This window comes from Dermacentor albipictus, chromosome 6, assembly GCF_038994185.2.
Source record: "Dermacentor albipictus isolate Rhodes 1998 colony chromosome 6, USDA_Dalb.pri_finalv2, whole genome shotgun sequence".
NCBI classification, from domain to species: Eukaryota; Metazoa; Arthropoda; class Arachnida; order Ixodida; family Ixodidae; genus Dermacentor; species Dermacentor albipictus.
Window position 1 is genome coordinate 54,151,412 of NC_091826.1, and position 15,321 is coordinate 54,166,732.

Below are 15,321 nucleotides of genomic sequence, written 5' to 3' on the forward strand. Positions count from 1 at the left end.
CGCAAAAGATGAAACCACTATATGACTAGACTGAAATAAAGACTAATTGGCAAACCAGAAGCAAAAATAACCGGTTGCCGTTAACGAGGAGAAAGTTGACGAGAAGAAGGGGAACCGGAGGACCCGATTTATTAGTAGTACGTCACAACCGCATAAAGCCAACACATAATAAAAAAAAGAAATGCATGGAATAAATTAGTAGTAGTTTTTGACTGAAATGTAATAATTAGAAGCTAAAGAAAAATGGAGGGGAAGAAAACAGCTTGCTGACGGTGGGAGACGAACCCACAACCTCCGGCGATGGCAGTTACCATGTCCACGCTCTTGGATATTTATGTATGTGCACAAGATCTAATCCAAAGAGTGTTAAACAGCGCCACACTTGCACCGAAATACGGAAAACAAACCGATTTTGTTTTTGCATTGCTTCAAAAACTGGATAATTCGCGATACTTTGTTCAGCAGGCGGGAAACCGTTACGTGACTTTAACAGTCGGTTGTTGAGAAACATTTAGTCAGCTTCGATATTCGAAAAAACCTAAAAATTCATTTTCAAATAGGAATAAAATATTACACACCAACTATTCGGGTTCGAAACCTTTAATATTCGCCCACCCTATAAGTAAATACATTCGTAAAGTTAAAGAGATCTATACCCTGCTGGCGAATTCACTGTTTTCTTTTGTTTTTTTCACCTGCGTGGGCACTAGATTAATATGAAACATCTATAGGTAAATGATTTACTTCACGCTAACGTATGTTAGAGTGTTCCAAAACAGCAGTGTTCTTCAAATCTACTTGACAATTCTAGCGAGAATTTTAGTGGCCTTTTCTGTCTCGCTTCAGCGACACGCTTCAGAAAACTTTGGCAACACTAGACTGTACTGGTTCGTCAAGTGTGATTGATAACCGGATCTGTCAACGACAAAGATAACTTTCACTGAAGCATTTTACAGCCTTTCTTGCTGCAATGGTAATCAGGTAATCTGCAAGGGAGGCAATCTTTGCAGTACGTGCCACCTAGCTGCTGGGCCCGCTCGGAGTAAGCTTCGCCCAGTAATGAGCATGATCGAGCTTCGGTATAACCTCCAACGAATATTTTGCAATACATCAACGTCATTAACACATTAAGTAAAAGAACTCGTTTATTGGACTGCGGCCGCTAAAGCATATGTACCTAATCCCCCCCCCCCCCCCCGCATCCCACCCCCGCTGCACGCCGGCTCGATCCGCTCCCCTTGGCAGGAACCCCACTGAACTTTAATATATCTTCAGGCACTCGTTGTGGCGCGTGTAGTGATTGAAGGTTAAGTAGTTGCAGAATGCTTTGTTTGCTAAGCCCTGAAAATTCAAAACGGAACGGCACAATTTGGCGCTCAAATTTACATCTCTGCATACAACTAGAGTTGTAAATGAGCAGTGTGCGCGTATTTTTTCGGTGAATTCAGTGATTCTCCGGTACCATATCCGTAGGCAAAGCGACAAGCTTAGCGGTATGCCGGGAGGAGACGTGGTCGAACTTTGAACATCGTCAAGGATGAGGCCAACGGCAGCGCGTACAAGCGCTGCAACCAACACCACCTATATGTGCAAGCACGCTTATTCGGTACAGTGTTCTAGAAGGATGTATGTAGGGGGAAAATGTGGGCTGCGCTAATGCCACCTATAAATTGCTTGCGCGCGCGAGAAATGCACCACCGTCATACCACCGCTTTCCCATCTAAAAATATATGCAGACAGAAAAAAAGTACCATTCTAGGAGAGAGAGAGAAAGAAGGGACGTTATCAAGGCTAACAACCGCCAGGGGAGAAGGCAGCGCTAGCGCTGCCCAGTGACGTCACCAGGCGAGCAGTGGGCATTGTTGACATTGTGGTGGTTGCGTTGCGGTTTTGCTTTGCTTCCTTGTGCCTTGTACGCGCACGGCACGTACGCAGTCAGCTGGGTGTGCTGTCGGTTCATCGTGAGTTGGTTGGATCTCTATTTTTCCAGTTAAGATGCATGTCTTCGTGCGTCTACCGCTTTCGCGGAAAACGATGTGCATCGAATGCGACGATCACGGTGCGGCGCCCGTAAAGGAAATCTGCCGTGAAGTTTCGCGACTTGAGGTAAGTGATGCTGGTCATTGACGTCCTTGATCACTGTTTTATACCGGTTTCATGCAGCCACTTTCGATCGCGATTGAGCCCGATACGAATCGAAATTCTCGACCGCGCTCTTACCCGCAGCTTGCTCTAAGGTGACAGTCACGACTGAGAAATTCTATCCCGATCAGGCTCGATTGCTATCGAAAGTACTACTGATGACACACTTGTTACAAAAGTGTTTTGATGCTTCACAGCGAGATCAAGTTAAGCGAAACTGAAAATCAGTTGAAGCCTTTCGCTTACGGTTCCAATCGGTTTCGAGCAGGCATGTCTTGGCACAGTCGGTTGATCTGGCGTTTGTATCTGCGACAGGGAATACCCGCCGAGTTCCTGACCCTGGCCTACGGCGGACGACGGCTAGTCGAAACTTCGGTGGCCAATGGGCAGTGGCTGACGTGCTCTGTGAGTGGCCTCCCCGGAGGCAAAGGTGGCTTCGGCTCCATGCTAAGGGCCATCGGCGCTCAGATCGAGAAGACGACAAATCGCGAAGCGTGCAGAGATCTCAGTGGAAGGAGGCTGCGGGACATCAACCACGAAGCACGGTAAGTCACGCATTCGTGGTTTCAACGTTTGCCGCTTCATGAACTATAGTTAGTCAGTGACACTCGGTGGCCCAGCGGTCACCTGTGCGAAATATTATTCGGGGATTGAGGGCGTTTCGTGTCGTACGTTTATCGCGGTTTCGCTCTAGTGTACCGGCGACTTGAGGAGGTCGCGCGGCTATTTTCGAGTGGCGACCAAAAAGTGACTGAAGGCGACAAATGCTCACGCCGGCAAGCTCGGCATGACCCGGCTGAGCTGAGCTAAATAGTCGCTTTTCGAGAAAAGCGACCATTTCCGCGACCGCTGTCAGTCGCCGGTGTGAATGAGCCTTTGCGAATGAGTCTGTTACCTTTGTAACAAGGGCACTTCCAATCGTGCTCGAGTCGATGCATATTGAGCGCGCAGCTAAATATTGACGCACTCCAAGCTCAATAAGGATTTAAGGTGCTAGTTGTCTGGCACATTAACTGTCTGATGTAAGTTAGCTAGATGCGTCAGTTTAAGTTAAATCTTGTTTATGCCTACCATCTGTTCAGCTCAGGCCCATCTTTTGGGCCTATGTCACTACCTTGCGTGTAATGCCTGTGAATATCTTGATGAACACGGCGATTGAGCTTGTTTTGTTATAAACTGTTAAATCTCCGCAGCAGTGGCTGACTGAGTGCATGTAAGTGTGGACGCATGGTTAACTTGTACTTGCCTTTCAGCTTGAAACGCTGGGTGGCCAAGCAAGCTGAGCGGGAAAATCAGCGCAAGCAGCGGAAGGAGTACCGTGAACCAGAGCACCACCTGGAGGATCCGGAGTACGAGCGTATTCGCGAACAGATCCCAGAACGCATCCAAGATGCTGTCACACAGGGTATGGGTCTGGCTTTTCTTTTTAAAAGGGTCCTGAATCGCACCTTGGGCTTGGTGAAAAAAAAAAAAAAAACGCAGATAGCGTACGCTATTACGAACATATCTTGGCCAAATTTTGCAGCTGTACGCAGTGCATGGAGCTCACATGCAGAGTGCGAATCACCTTTTTCTCAAACACGCTTTTCAAACGATGCCTTCTCACCCGTTTTGGAGCTGGCGGCACCTTGTATACATCGTCATATACAAGATTCCCATAGACGACAGCTATTGGCTATTAGCTGACCATCAGTCAAGATAAAGTGTTCGAGTCAGTACGCTTCTTCATACTGTTACCGTGTATATTTATTGACCCAGTTTACTAAACGGGCTGAATTAAGCTAAAATGAGCAGTTAAAATTCCAATAAGAATTACATGCTTCTGGAAGCCGATTAGCGTCTGCTCATGCTCAGCCGTGGCTGTGTGCATAGGAATTAAACTTTGGCCGCACTGCTCATTGATGTCGTAGCTGTCATGTCACGCTAATTTCAATTCGTCATAACACTCAACTAGCCTCGAACCACGCGAAACTACAAGGGGAGACCGCACATACACTTGCCAGCGCATGCTCACTAATGGCAGCTCCTGACTATACGCCTTGGCAGACATTGCCTTGTATTGATCCATTGACAGTGTTTCAGAACGAGAGTTTGAATGTGGCTACTAACCATTGGTCAAGCTGGTACAGGACAAACCCCGTCTGCACCACATAGCACTGCCAGAATGGAAAATGAGCATGAGCGCACACTCCAGCCCTATCGTGCACGTAGCAAATGTTGTGCTATACTAGCTATGCACACTACACTTTTATGTAGCTACGTCTTCTGCATAGTGTATATGCCGTGGCCGCGGGGGTGCCGCGACGCACCCGCTTGCTGAGAACAGGCGTGTGCTCCGAGTGGTCGGTAATGTGGCTCCAGGAGCGTGGCAAGCCAGCCCAAGAGCCAACACCTGACTGGTATAGGTCATCTGCTTCCCAAGTTGCGCACCTTCGAGGTGTTTCACCATCAAAGTCGGAGTTCCTTTCGTTCAGGATTCTTTCAATTCGAGTCTACAGTTCAGCATCCGTCGCCTACCCACTTAAGGTGTTGCTGACGTACTCGCATGAGCTAACCTAAAGACAAATTTCATTCGACCCTCGGAAATTATGTGATTGCCATAGCGGTAAGTGTGAAAGGAAATGTGCTACTTACCACTAGGTGCAGGAAAACACAGCTATGCATAGCTACTTAGTACGTACACTGTATCACAGCAAAGGGATGAGACACCATGAGCTCAATTGTAAGTTGAGGGATGGTCTCATCTGAGTTAGGCTCGTCCTATGTGTGTATATATATATATAGTGAAACATTGCTGGTTCTCCCATAATCGAGAGTAGATGTAACCATGAAATGGCTAACGGCAAAGCAGATTGGTTGAAGATGATACTAGCCACAATCAATAGGGTCTGTTCGATTCGCCTGCATCACTGTGAACCAGTTCACAGCTGTTCTCGAGAAGTTCAGAAATTGTGTAGCTTGATTCCGGAGGTGCAGGCCCAGCGAGACACTCTAAACGAATGCAAAGGTGCAGACATGGTGCAGACGTTATGTTATGTCATACTAATGTGCACGGAGTGTGTAAGTTTGAGAGGTCCTGAACTGCAGATATGGTCGGCTTCTGGGGCATAAATACACACCACGCTTGCGTAGACACGTCAGACATGCGCAGGCGAGGTTTTAACGGTGCTCGCGCCCGCGTGCTGCGTCGTTTACTGCGATGCTGCTTCACACCTGTACGCCTGCACCAAGTCGTCACAGACAGTCGAGTAGGTGCCGCAAAATCGTGAACTAGCTCTGCACCTTTCCTGCACCTTTTGAAACGAACGTCGTGGTTCAGTGGGTGCCATTGCTACACCGCTGAAACGAATGGCAGGGTGCAGCACTTCGTGAACTGGTTCAGGTAGTGTAGGCGAATCAAATGTACCCTTGAAATGGGTGTAGTGCATGTTTGCAACGGCACACTCCACCATGCCATACTGTGTACTGGTCCATATGGACGCTGCCCGGGTAGAAGATAACCGGCTGAAGGTGGCGTGACAGTTGCGAAAGACACCAGAGAGACAGAGCAAACTGACCAGCTAGAAGATAAAAGTACCTGAAGGAAGCGCCACACAGCGTGGCACCATCTCTCGAGGCGACACTAAACCCATGCCTCAGAATTCGCGGACTGCTGGCATTCAAAAGAACACAGGCGACCCTGTCTCAGCGCCAAAAGATGACAGTGAATATATAGTGCCCTGTATCTGCAGTTTTAAAGTTTTAATGTTGCCATTGGAAATGATAAAATGCTAAGTACTATTAGTTACAGCTGGAGTGATATTGTGAACAAGCGTTAGGAAGAACTCGGAAGCAATATTTTTTTGTAACTTGTTTGGCCAGTAACTAGCATATGTAATTCAGTCATGTACAAAAGGTTGGGGGCCAGAGACCGCATTTTCTTAAGTTTTGACTGGTTGCCTTGATGATCTCGTTTTGTTCTCGCAACTCGGCTGAATGTTCTCCTTTGAGTTCCCGAATACTAATGGCTCTGGCTTTTGGCTTGAGGTCACTTGAAGGTCGCCAATTATGGGAGCTGAAAGCATTTCGTGCTTAATCTGGCAGCTCTAATCGAGTTCTTGCTGAGCAGTTACTGTTGGCTCTGTTTGGACCGTCGTATGCTTGTAATGCACACAGCTGCTCAGGGGGCACACTAGTGCACAAAATGCTCATGCCAGCAGTGGAAGGCATTAGCATTTTGCTTACTCCACCGCAGGGCCGACTAAGTATTATCTTTTGGTGCATCTACTTCCCTTCTTTGCTGTTTTGCAGCTAAGCTGACTGTACAGTGCTAGCCTCTCATTAGGAGATGCCCTATATGCAAGGTGCGGTGCCTGAGCAGATTGTAAGCAATGCTCAGCCAAATGTCTCATCTTTTTTTAGTACTCCACGGTAAATGTGTACGCACTACAAAGGCGGAATTGCCATTTCTGCAGGGCTGTCTGCCGGCACTAAACGACCTGCCTCCACCAGCGGGGAATCCAGCTCAAGGAAACGACCCGCAGCTGCCCTGTGGCTGCCCGACTTGCCAAGCGACGAGTCTTCTGGTGAGAAGGGATTTTTGAGGCATCGCCTCGCGAAATGTTTTCTGCTCAACAACGTTGGTGTTGGCATTTTTTTTTTTTTTTTAAATTTCCAACCTCTATCGACCTGTTGCGAGAGTACTCCACAGGTGCATGTCTGATTGATAATGTCGCAATAAAAGTCAGAAAGAGCTCTTCTAGCTCGCAATTAAAAAGTTTTACACCTGAAAAGAGATGCCTACATCATTGCGCCATAATTCATACGAAGCCAGCTGAATCCTGATTCTACAGTACAATCGGGCCTAACTTGGCAGCAGCAGTTAGTGAAACTTGTGGGGCATACAAAGGTGTAGGCATTGCGGTGCACGAGTACATTAATGAGATTAGCATTCTTTGCCTACTTCCACCACTGCAGGTGGTTAATAAAGGTTTCTTCAGCATTATCATGTGTCCTTGAATGGTAATCACATTAATGTCGACAATCATACCGAGATGGGTGCTGCCGGAATTTCACAAGATGGTTTTCACTGTCAGTCATACAACAACTGAAATTTAATCGCTGGATAATGTTCTAATAACATTTATCTCAGTTCTGCAAAAGCACCTCACAGGCAGCATTTTGTAATTTTGTGAGCTTTAACTGTAGACACTGAATGAAGTCATTGCACGACTCAGTTACCATCTTCACTCGCATGTTTTTCATGTGGCCAGCCAAGACTCAGTTGTTTCAGTGCATTTAACTCTCTCATGACCGTGGAGATTCCTGCAAAAAATTACCAATAGTGTCTATGAGAACTACAAGCAGGGGAATGATGGTTAGCGTATGTGGATTTGCCTAAACTTTATCCTCTAGCTCCAAACGGCTTTGTGATTTTGCAAGCTGATAATTTCTAGCAGAATATTGCATTGTAAATGCAGCAATTACGCGTGTGCGAAGAGTCTTATTGCCTTCTGCATTTAGAGAAATGGGACTGCTTTGAAATTTGGGCCAGTAAAAGTGGATAACACATGGTAATCAAAGCCACAAATCACAAAGATCAGAAAAATCCATCCGTTCCCATGATAAGCCAAACGATTGCAGTGCCAAGGGTTATCTCTAGTAACTTTAGTAGAAAACTCTATGCTTATGGCCTCTACATTCTAAGTAGCACACTTAATTTCCCCTGTAGCTTTCCTTGGCTTCGTACGAGCGTTACCAAAAACCATTAATGCCAGCTGGCCTCTGGAGTTGGCAAGCTGTTACTGTTTGAAGGGCAGCCAGAATATGGCAAGAAAGTGTCATTACTTGTAGAGTCTCAGTAGCCATATAGGCTGCTTAAGTAGCATCCTTGACAGTTTACTAAATTAAACTAAGGCAATTCATTTGTGCGTCAAATAATGACAGTTTGGAGTCCGCACCATTAATACACTTGCTGGCTCAATGCATCTGTCAGCACTTCGTTTGTTCGTGACAGTACAATTAAACCAATCCATGTGTGACAACAGCCTAAGTAAAAAAAAAAAGTGCTGCGGCTGAGATTTGAAACTGTTCGGCTATTTCGCAGCCCAGCGCCGTTAGAAACACCAGCACGCATGCCAGAAAAATGTGACTGTTGTTATGCATTTGCAGATGGCGACTCAGACTCAACTCCAGAAGATCGAGATGCACCTGCAAAAACAGAGAGCTCGAGTGAGCAGGACGCCCCAAGCGAAGAACCCCCGTCTGCTGGAGCAGAGACTGAGTCTTCCAGGGATGGTGAAGACAGTCTCCCAGGGAAACGGGACGACGTCCGAGGCACCGAGTGCTCCGCCGCCTCAACCTCGACAGAGATGCCCCACGCAGAAGAACCACATCCACCAAACACAGACAAATAAAGCTTGCCTTTATTGTTCTCTTCCTTTGTCTCTCTCCCCTCTTGACTACTGCATACACGCCAGGAGAGAGAGGTACACACAATCTGTGCTCACCTCGACAGAGATGCCCCACGCAGAAGAACCACATCCACCAAACACAGACAAATAAAGCTTGCCTTTATTGTTCTCTTCCTTTGTCTCTCTCCCCTCTTGACTACTGCATACACGCCAGGAGAGAGAGGTACACACAATCTGTGTAGCCCGCCTTCCAGTGTCGTGGGGGGCCATTGGACAGACGTGCGGTTGCGCCCATGCATGGGCACCATTATCATCGTGGCCAAGGCTTGCTTTGAGAGACCGCCAACTTTGTACTCACTCATGGCCACAGTGCAAGAACAGTTAGGAGAACCTCTACTCAGGTGCAGCTGGATAACCCCACTTAAAATTCTGGGCGACTTGGAGACCCTCGCATGCTAATGCCACCTGGTGGTTAAACCATGGTTGCCGGGGGACAAACAAAGCATACTTGCAGCACACACTGCTAAATGTCACTCGGCAATTGGAACCTGGTCTTAGTAACTCTACTCGCAAAATAGTCTGTACGGAGGAAGAAAAGAAAGACTAAGAGAGAGCATCGCGTGACAATTTTTAAGCCTTGTTTTAAAAAATTATGATGGAACGGTTCATGGGAAATAGGTCCTCGCCATGTGATAGGCAAGCAGTAATATCTAGCTGCCGAATGTGTGGAGAGAGTGGTGGGAAGAGGGCAGGTAGTGAGGGCGTCACTAAGGGCTACCACAAGCCTAACAATGCCTTCAAAGGTACAGAAACCATGCGGGGCCCATATCTCAAGACTCGACGCACAGATGGGTCCCACAGGAAAACAAGGGTGGCGTCAGAGGACACTGCTTTACCGGGGCTAGCTGCCCAATGTCGTGCTCCCTCTTGGTATTTTTTTTTTCTTCCTCAACGATAGTCCAGGCAGGTCAGAGTGTTTCACATGCTGCTGCCACCTGGCGGCCGAAGCCATAATTTCCACGGCAATCGACGTGCCCTTTCATTCAGCACCAGCTGTGGCATAGCAATTCCACAGACCATACCCTTTGTGCACATTTCCGATGACGCCAATGTGAAGTTGCTGCTCCTAAGTGTTTCTTGTTCTGTGCTCATAGCATTCCGTCGGCACTTAACATGAGCAACTGCACTTGCTGATGAGTGCACAAATAGTGAAGACTGCTTTATAGATTAGGAGACAAACGGCCAGAAGACGGAACAATATTAAAACCTGCTGTGAAATTACAGGTGCTCACCATACATTACTGCAGTAATGATGTGAGCAGTACAGAGACACCAAAGCATGGTGAAATTTAGTGATTTAAACTGCCAAGTCCAAAATGTACGGCTGCAGTTTATTCTGTTATAACTTGCATTTTCTTAAGTGGTTGGCATGCTTCCTATGCCACGTGGCAGCTTGTTAAACTTGCGAATCCAATTTGATCAAAGCGCAAGCAGACCATTTCACCCACCGTGACAGCCAATACCTTTCCAATACAGTAGAACCCCTTTGACATGTTTTTCAAGAAACTGCGGGGACAAAACGGCCGGGAAAACATAACCGCGAGGGAAAGCTGCAACACCAGAAACAGCTCTAAATGGCTGCCATTACAGTTATTGGACATCTCGCCGCTCATACTGTGACCGCGGATGGCAAGTGTATATTAAGGGACATTTAATATTCTGCGACAATGGCCCCTTTCAACTCTTGATAAGCTTCACCGCAAGCACAGTGTTATTGCGGCGAAGGTGACTAAAGATACTTGGCGATTATGCACGTCCTTGTTGGCCTCAAAATAAATGTCGCCTTCCGCTCGGCAGTTTTAACCAATGCACACTTCTTCTCTGTGCCTGTTTTCTCCCGATATGCTTGTGTAGCTTTTGGCTTGTGCAACTTCGGTCGCTAATTGCAAACCTTGCTCGCTTGTTGAAACGTCCCGGCTGGCTGCACCGCTAAAGTTACGCGACCACCGTGTTTAAGCGCAAACGTAAGATGCAGGAACATTACAAAATGGCGATGTTTCCAAGGGGAACATAATACATGGGAGTGAATAGAACTTGGGTCAGGACCGCAAAAATGCGACATAGTAGCCGGGAAAACACAACAGCGAGGAACATATCAATGGAGTTCCACTGTATCTCACAAGACGAGCATATTCCACTCAACACAATACGATAATTTCAACGCCTATGAGATATGGAAATAATACCAGTGGGAAGTGCAATCGACCCATATCTTGAAATTGTTAGATGCAGCGATACCACAACGCTGTTGCATGCGATGATAAACAGCCTCTTCAGTGGATTTTATGGAAGAATTTTTCGCATCTTTAGTCGAGTGCACTTATGCATATGTTCATTTTCACATCTCGTAGCTGCCAAAGACTTTAGCTGCTAGTGGAATGCCGGATGTGGCCAATAATTGCATGCTGAAGGTTGTGTGCCTTTCAAAATGATTGGCTGAGACCACAGTCACAGGTTTTGCTGATCCAAAAGAACCTGTTATGATGCCAAAATGCGCATCCTCAAAAGTGTCATTGTTTAAATCTTAAAGTTATAGTACTTTCATGTCTCTGTGGGCAAGGATAACATTTGGAAGCTTGTCAGTCGATGCAAGCAATGCACATAATCACACAGCGCATCTCTCGGCAGTCTGCAGTGTCGGCATGTGGGGAGAACAGAAACGTACATGGACATCTCATCACAGGAAGACGATCGTACACTGCCATACGTGCCTGCAGATGTTACACAAAGCCATGTGTAAAAAAAAAAAGGCCAAGCAAACAGCTGCAAGAAAATAAACCCACCACTTGACGCACAACACCACCCATCTCTCAAAGGCATAAAAAAAATAAATGCACATAGTATGAGTCAAATGTATCTCATAAGAAAGAAAGGCTCTCCTCATCAACAATTGCTGAACAACACACATGTTCTGTCCAAGCTTAAAACACAGCAGCCCACGCTGTGAATGATCGCGCACAGTAATACGCCGATTCTTTCGTCTAACACTGGTGGGCTGCCGATGAATGAAAGAAAGAAGGAATGAACTTGATTATATCAATGTTGGCTCTAACCTTCAAAAAACCAGTGGCCCCCCATGGCCTGTTTTCCGCGTGGCCAACGACTCCATATATTTGACATTCTTTCTTTTTCGTAATACCACCTTGAAATATTCAACAGAGCTGCCTCACCCACTTTTATCAAGAGGTGCGACGAAGTGCAAGCTTTGGCGCGCAGGCTTCTTAGTCGATCCCCCAAGTGCCTCATCATAGCTTTGAACGTGAGGCTGAATAAGCTATGGCTGCAGGGCAGCCTTATGAAAAGAAGCTGTTGCACGTAAAAGGGCAGGATCACGTAGTTGCTTCGTTGCTTACTCGACAGCTCTTGCGGAAAAGCAGCTAGTTCCGCACATAGAGCGTCCAGTGCGGTCCTGCCGGCTTTAACGGAATGTTGTCTCGTTTTTGCTGCTTTGCTGCCTATAATAACATGCGCGCACTCTAAGCTTTGTTTTTTTTCTTTTGCTTTGCATCATGCAGCTCGATACTGTGGCCATTTGTAAAGCAGGCACCCAGTAATATAAACCTCACAGTGTTTGGGCTAAAAGAACTAAAACGGGAGATTAAAAGAGCACGCGGAGATGGAAGCTGTCTGTACACTGTCCGTGGCGTCGCGGAGGAAGAGAGGCAGCAGCCGAGCGCAGGTCCGCGACAACACGCTCCCGGCGTGCCGGACCGTGCAAGCACCGGTGGTTCGGCCCTGGCGGTCTGTCCCGCAGTGCTGCATAAAGAAGGAGCAAATAAATTCTGGGGTTTCACGTACCAAAACCATGATCTGATTATGAGGTGCACTGTAGTAGTGGGGGGGCTATGGATTCATTTTGAGCATCTGGGTTTCTTTGAATGTGCATGCTATGCACGAGTGTTATTTTCATTTTGTGCTCATTAGAATGCAGCTGCTGTGGCCACGATTGAACGCGTGACCTTAAGCTCAACAGCACGTCATAGCCACTCGGCTACCACAACGAGTCAAGAAAAGGAACGGACTGGGGATGCGGACATCCATTCATCAAAAAAGCCCGGTTGAACACGGGTTGTTTGAAAAATACACTGCCTCGTGTTTTCGCAAGCGGGGAGCTCACACGCAAAACCGAAAAATGTGCGTAACCAGCCAAGCCTGGGAAACTGAGCATCAGCGGCATCCACCGGCGTCCACCACTGGTGGACGCGGTGAAGGCGACATCCCCGCCAGCAAACAGTTTTTCCAGGCCAGGTGGCGATGCCTCACCCAGTATGCTGCCGTCTCATTTGGCCTGCGACTGCTGCTGTATCTCGATCTTCTCCACGGTCATGTCTGGGTTCATCATGGTCGCCTCTTGGATGGCCTGTGCCAGAGCACGGTCGTGGTCGATCGGGTCGCCGTCACTCTGGATGGTGATCTTCTGCTCCACTCGTGTCTCGACAACCCCGTCACGCTCCATCTTGTACTGCAAGAGTGAACAACATGCCTTAGCAAGAAGCGCACCACTCGTTCACCCTGTGAGCCACAGTCTGGCCACCATGTTGACAGCTCTCATAGAATCACTCGCCCGCGTCTGTCACGTCACCAGCGTCGCACATTCACGTCACCATCATCACACATTAAAGGGGCCCTGAAACACTTCTTGGGAACAGTAATAAAATGTCTCAGATCTGTTCACAAGGCTCCTGAGAACACAGCAGCCAAATATTGCATTGCATGCACCAGGGAATTTACAATCTAGCATCAAAAGCAGTGAAAAGTCGCTTGCTCTCGCTTCCACCATGTCGTCATACAGCACCATCTCAAGCAGCACGACCCACAACAGCTACTGGCTGATTTCGTGATGGCAAGAACATCATCAGTAATACAATAACTGCTCACTTGAGTTGAATAATTGAGAAATATGGTAGAACCTCGTTGCTACGACCCTGTTATGTACAGTTTCTCGACGTCAACATTCACTATAGAGAACACAAAAAAGCACCCAATACAGCTGCGCTTATTTTTTTTTTTTTTACTGGTTCATACGTTCCTGAGAAACACTATCTCTCTCCACCAACATTCAGGAGGCCACCAGACTACGATTGTATATGTTTTCTGGCCGGCTAGATCCCATGTAACTAAACAAAGGCAGAAGTTGCATGCGATCCGAGAGCCGTAGCCGCCCGCCGCTACTGCTTTCCCGCAATACAAGCCCGCCCATCTCACGTGAGAACGCTGGTGCGCACTAATTTTCTTATTCCAGCACCAACAAATCCCCTCCTGGGTCATCAAACAACCCATTCACAACTATCATCACCAACCCTTAAATCTTCATTTATCTGTTTCACAGAGCATGGCCGTAATGCCATCTAAAGTATACTGCACGCTTTTAATAGGCGATGACCAACGTGCCACCGTTCCCTGCTGCAGGCGGGGCAAAGGGAGTACCATGCATAGCTCTGGCAGCACCGGACGCATCATATGCTGGTGTTGCCCGCCATCTCGATTACTTTAATATTTCCCGTCGCAGCCTTAAAGGGGCCCTGAACCACTTTTTATTGAAGTGGGCAAATGCATTTGAAGTGAAAATCGGTTACTTCAGAAATACTTTGCCGCGAAAAGTACTTCAATGCGTTCAGCAGAAGTGAAGTTATCGGCAATCAAACATGGCCTCCACTATGCTCCCGTTCCTTCTTCAATACCTTGTACTGTGAAGGCTACGGCGGAGTGGGGTGTGCCCACAACGCCCCGGCTTTTAAATGTCACTGTGGAGTGCAATTCAAATTTCCTTTTGTAATTCAACGTAGACGCCACAACTTTTGCCTTTGGTGCCTACAACACACAAAGCATGAGCCAAACACGGTTGTCCTTAGCGAGCTGCAGTGCGCTAAGCCAGTGAACTCATGGTGGCACACCGTGGCGGCCGCAGTATCTACGCCATGCAGCCGACCACAGCTGGGTGTTAGCTATCAGCCAATAGCAGCCGTCTAAGGGAACGTCGCTCGTGGTGACACGCGACTTCGAGAACTATTCAAGGCAACATCTGTTACTCGTGTGATCTGTTGCTTGAATTGGTGAATCGAAGTTCAGAAGAATAATACTAAAACACACAAACAAAATGTATGTGCGGTTTTTTTTTTTTTTTCGCACCAAAGCAAGAGGGATGCGCTTCCGCTTCGTCTGCTTGTTCCCGCGGTCGTGCAGCCATGTGCACAGGTACCGAAACTATGCCATTTTCTACCGCATGATCATGCTCTGCGATTCGCTTTGTCTGCCTCAGTATCCACGTAGAACTGAATTATAACGCTAGTCATGTGTCCTTCTGCACAGTGTGTAAAATCTGCACTGTGCAAAACGATCACAACAGCTCGTGCACAACGCCGTCAGCGCAGTGCCGAAAAAAAATGCAAGGAGAAAAGAAAATGAAGGCGGGGCCTGTGACGTATGCATCACACAATTTTCGAGGTCCAGTGTAGGAGAACACAGGGAAGGAATTTCGCTTGCGTAGGCTAGACGAGGCAGTGGAGCTCGCCTCCTGAAATCATGGGTTCACGGCACTGAAATATTTCTATCTCAGTTATTAATGAGCAATCTTAAATATATTTGCTGTAAAACGCTGACTAGAGGACACATAACAACTTCCAGCGTATAACCAAAATTTGCTATGGGGCCTGGTGAGGGGCCCTTTAAAGCCTGCTTCACCTCTGCCGCAGGTCGGCCCGGTGATGTACTATATTCGGGATAGGCC

General features: G+C 47.3%; 2 protein-coding genes across 3 annotated transcripts in view; one reads left to right on the forward strand and one right to left on the reverse strand.

The window, feature by feature from the left end:
* Positions 1 to 1,839: 1,839 nt before the first annotated feature.
* LOC135907785 (splicing regulator SDE2) lies at positions 1,840 to 8,556 on the forward strand. The gene is made up of 5 exons (XM_065439516.1): positions 1,840 to 2,106; positions 2,458 to 2,687; positions 3,396 to 3,547; positions 6,597 to 6,707; positions 8,293 to 8,556. The coding sequence occupies exons 1-5, from the start codon at positions 1,996 to 1,998 to the stop codon at positions 8,535 to 8,537; spliced, it is 849 nt and encodes a 282-aa protein (XP_065295588.1). The 5' UTR covers positions 1,840 to 1,995; the 3' UTR covers positions 8,538 to 8,556.
* Positions 8,557 to 8,676: 120 nt separating this feature from the next.
* cora (erythrocyte membrane protein band 4.1 like coracle) overlaps positions 8,677 to 15,321 on the reverse strand; it is a 57,449-nt gene continuing 50,804 nt past the window's right edge. For both annotated transcript variants that reach the window (XM_065439510.1, XM_065439509.1), the window contains exons 17-18: positions 12,858 to 13,056; positions 8,677 to 12,350 (exon numbers count right to left, since the gene is read on the reverse strand). In XM_065439510.1, coding sequence (XP_065295582.1) covers positions 12,874 to 13,056 — 183 coding nt within the window. In that variant the 3' untranslated portion in view covers positions 8,677 to 12,350; positions 12,858 to 12,873. The remainder of the gene's footprint in view (positions 12,351 to 12,857; positions 13,057 to 15,321) is intronic.

Coding starts and splice junctions, on each gene's coding strand:
- LOC135907785 (XM_065439516.1), top strand. CDS start 1,996: ATGCATGTCTTCGTGCGTCTACCGCTTTCGCGGAAAACGATGTGCATC. Junction 2,107..2,457: donor GTGAAGTTTCGCGACTTGAG/GTAAGTGATGCT, acceptor TATCTGCGACAG/GGAATACCCGCCGAGTTCCT. Junction 6,708..8,292: donor GCCAAGCGACGAGTCTTCTG/GTGAGAAGGGAT, acceptor ATGCATTTGCAG/ATGGCGACTCAGACTCAACT.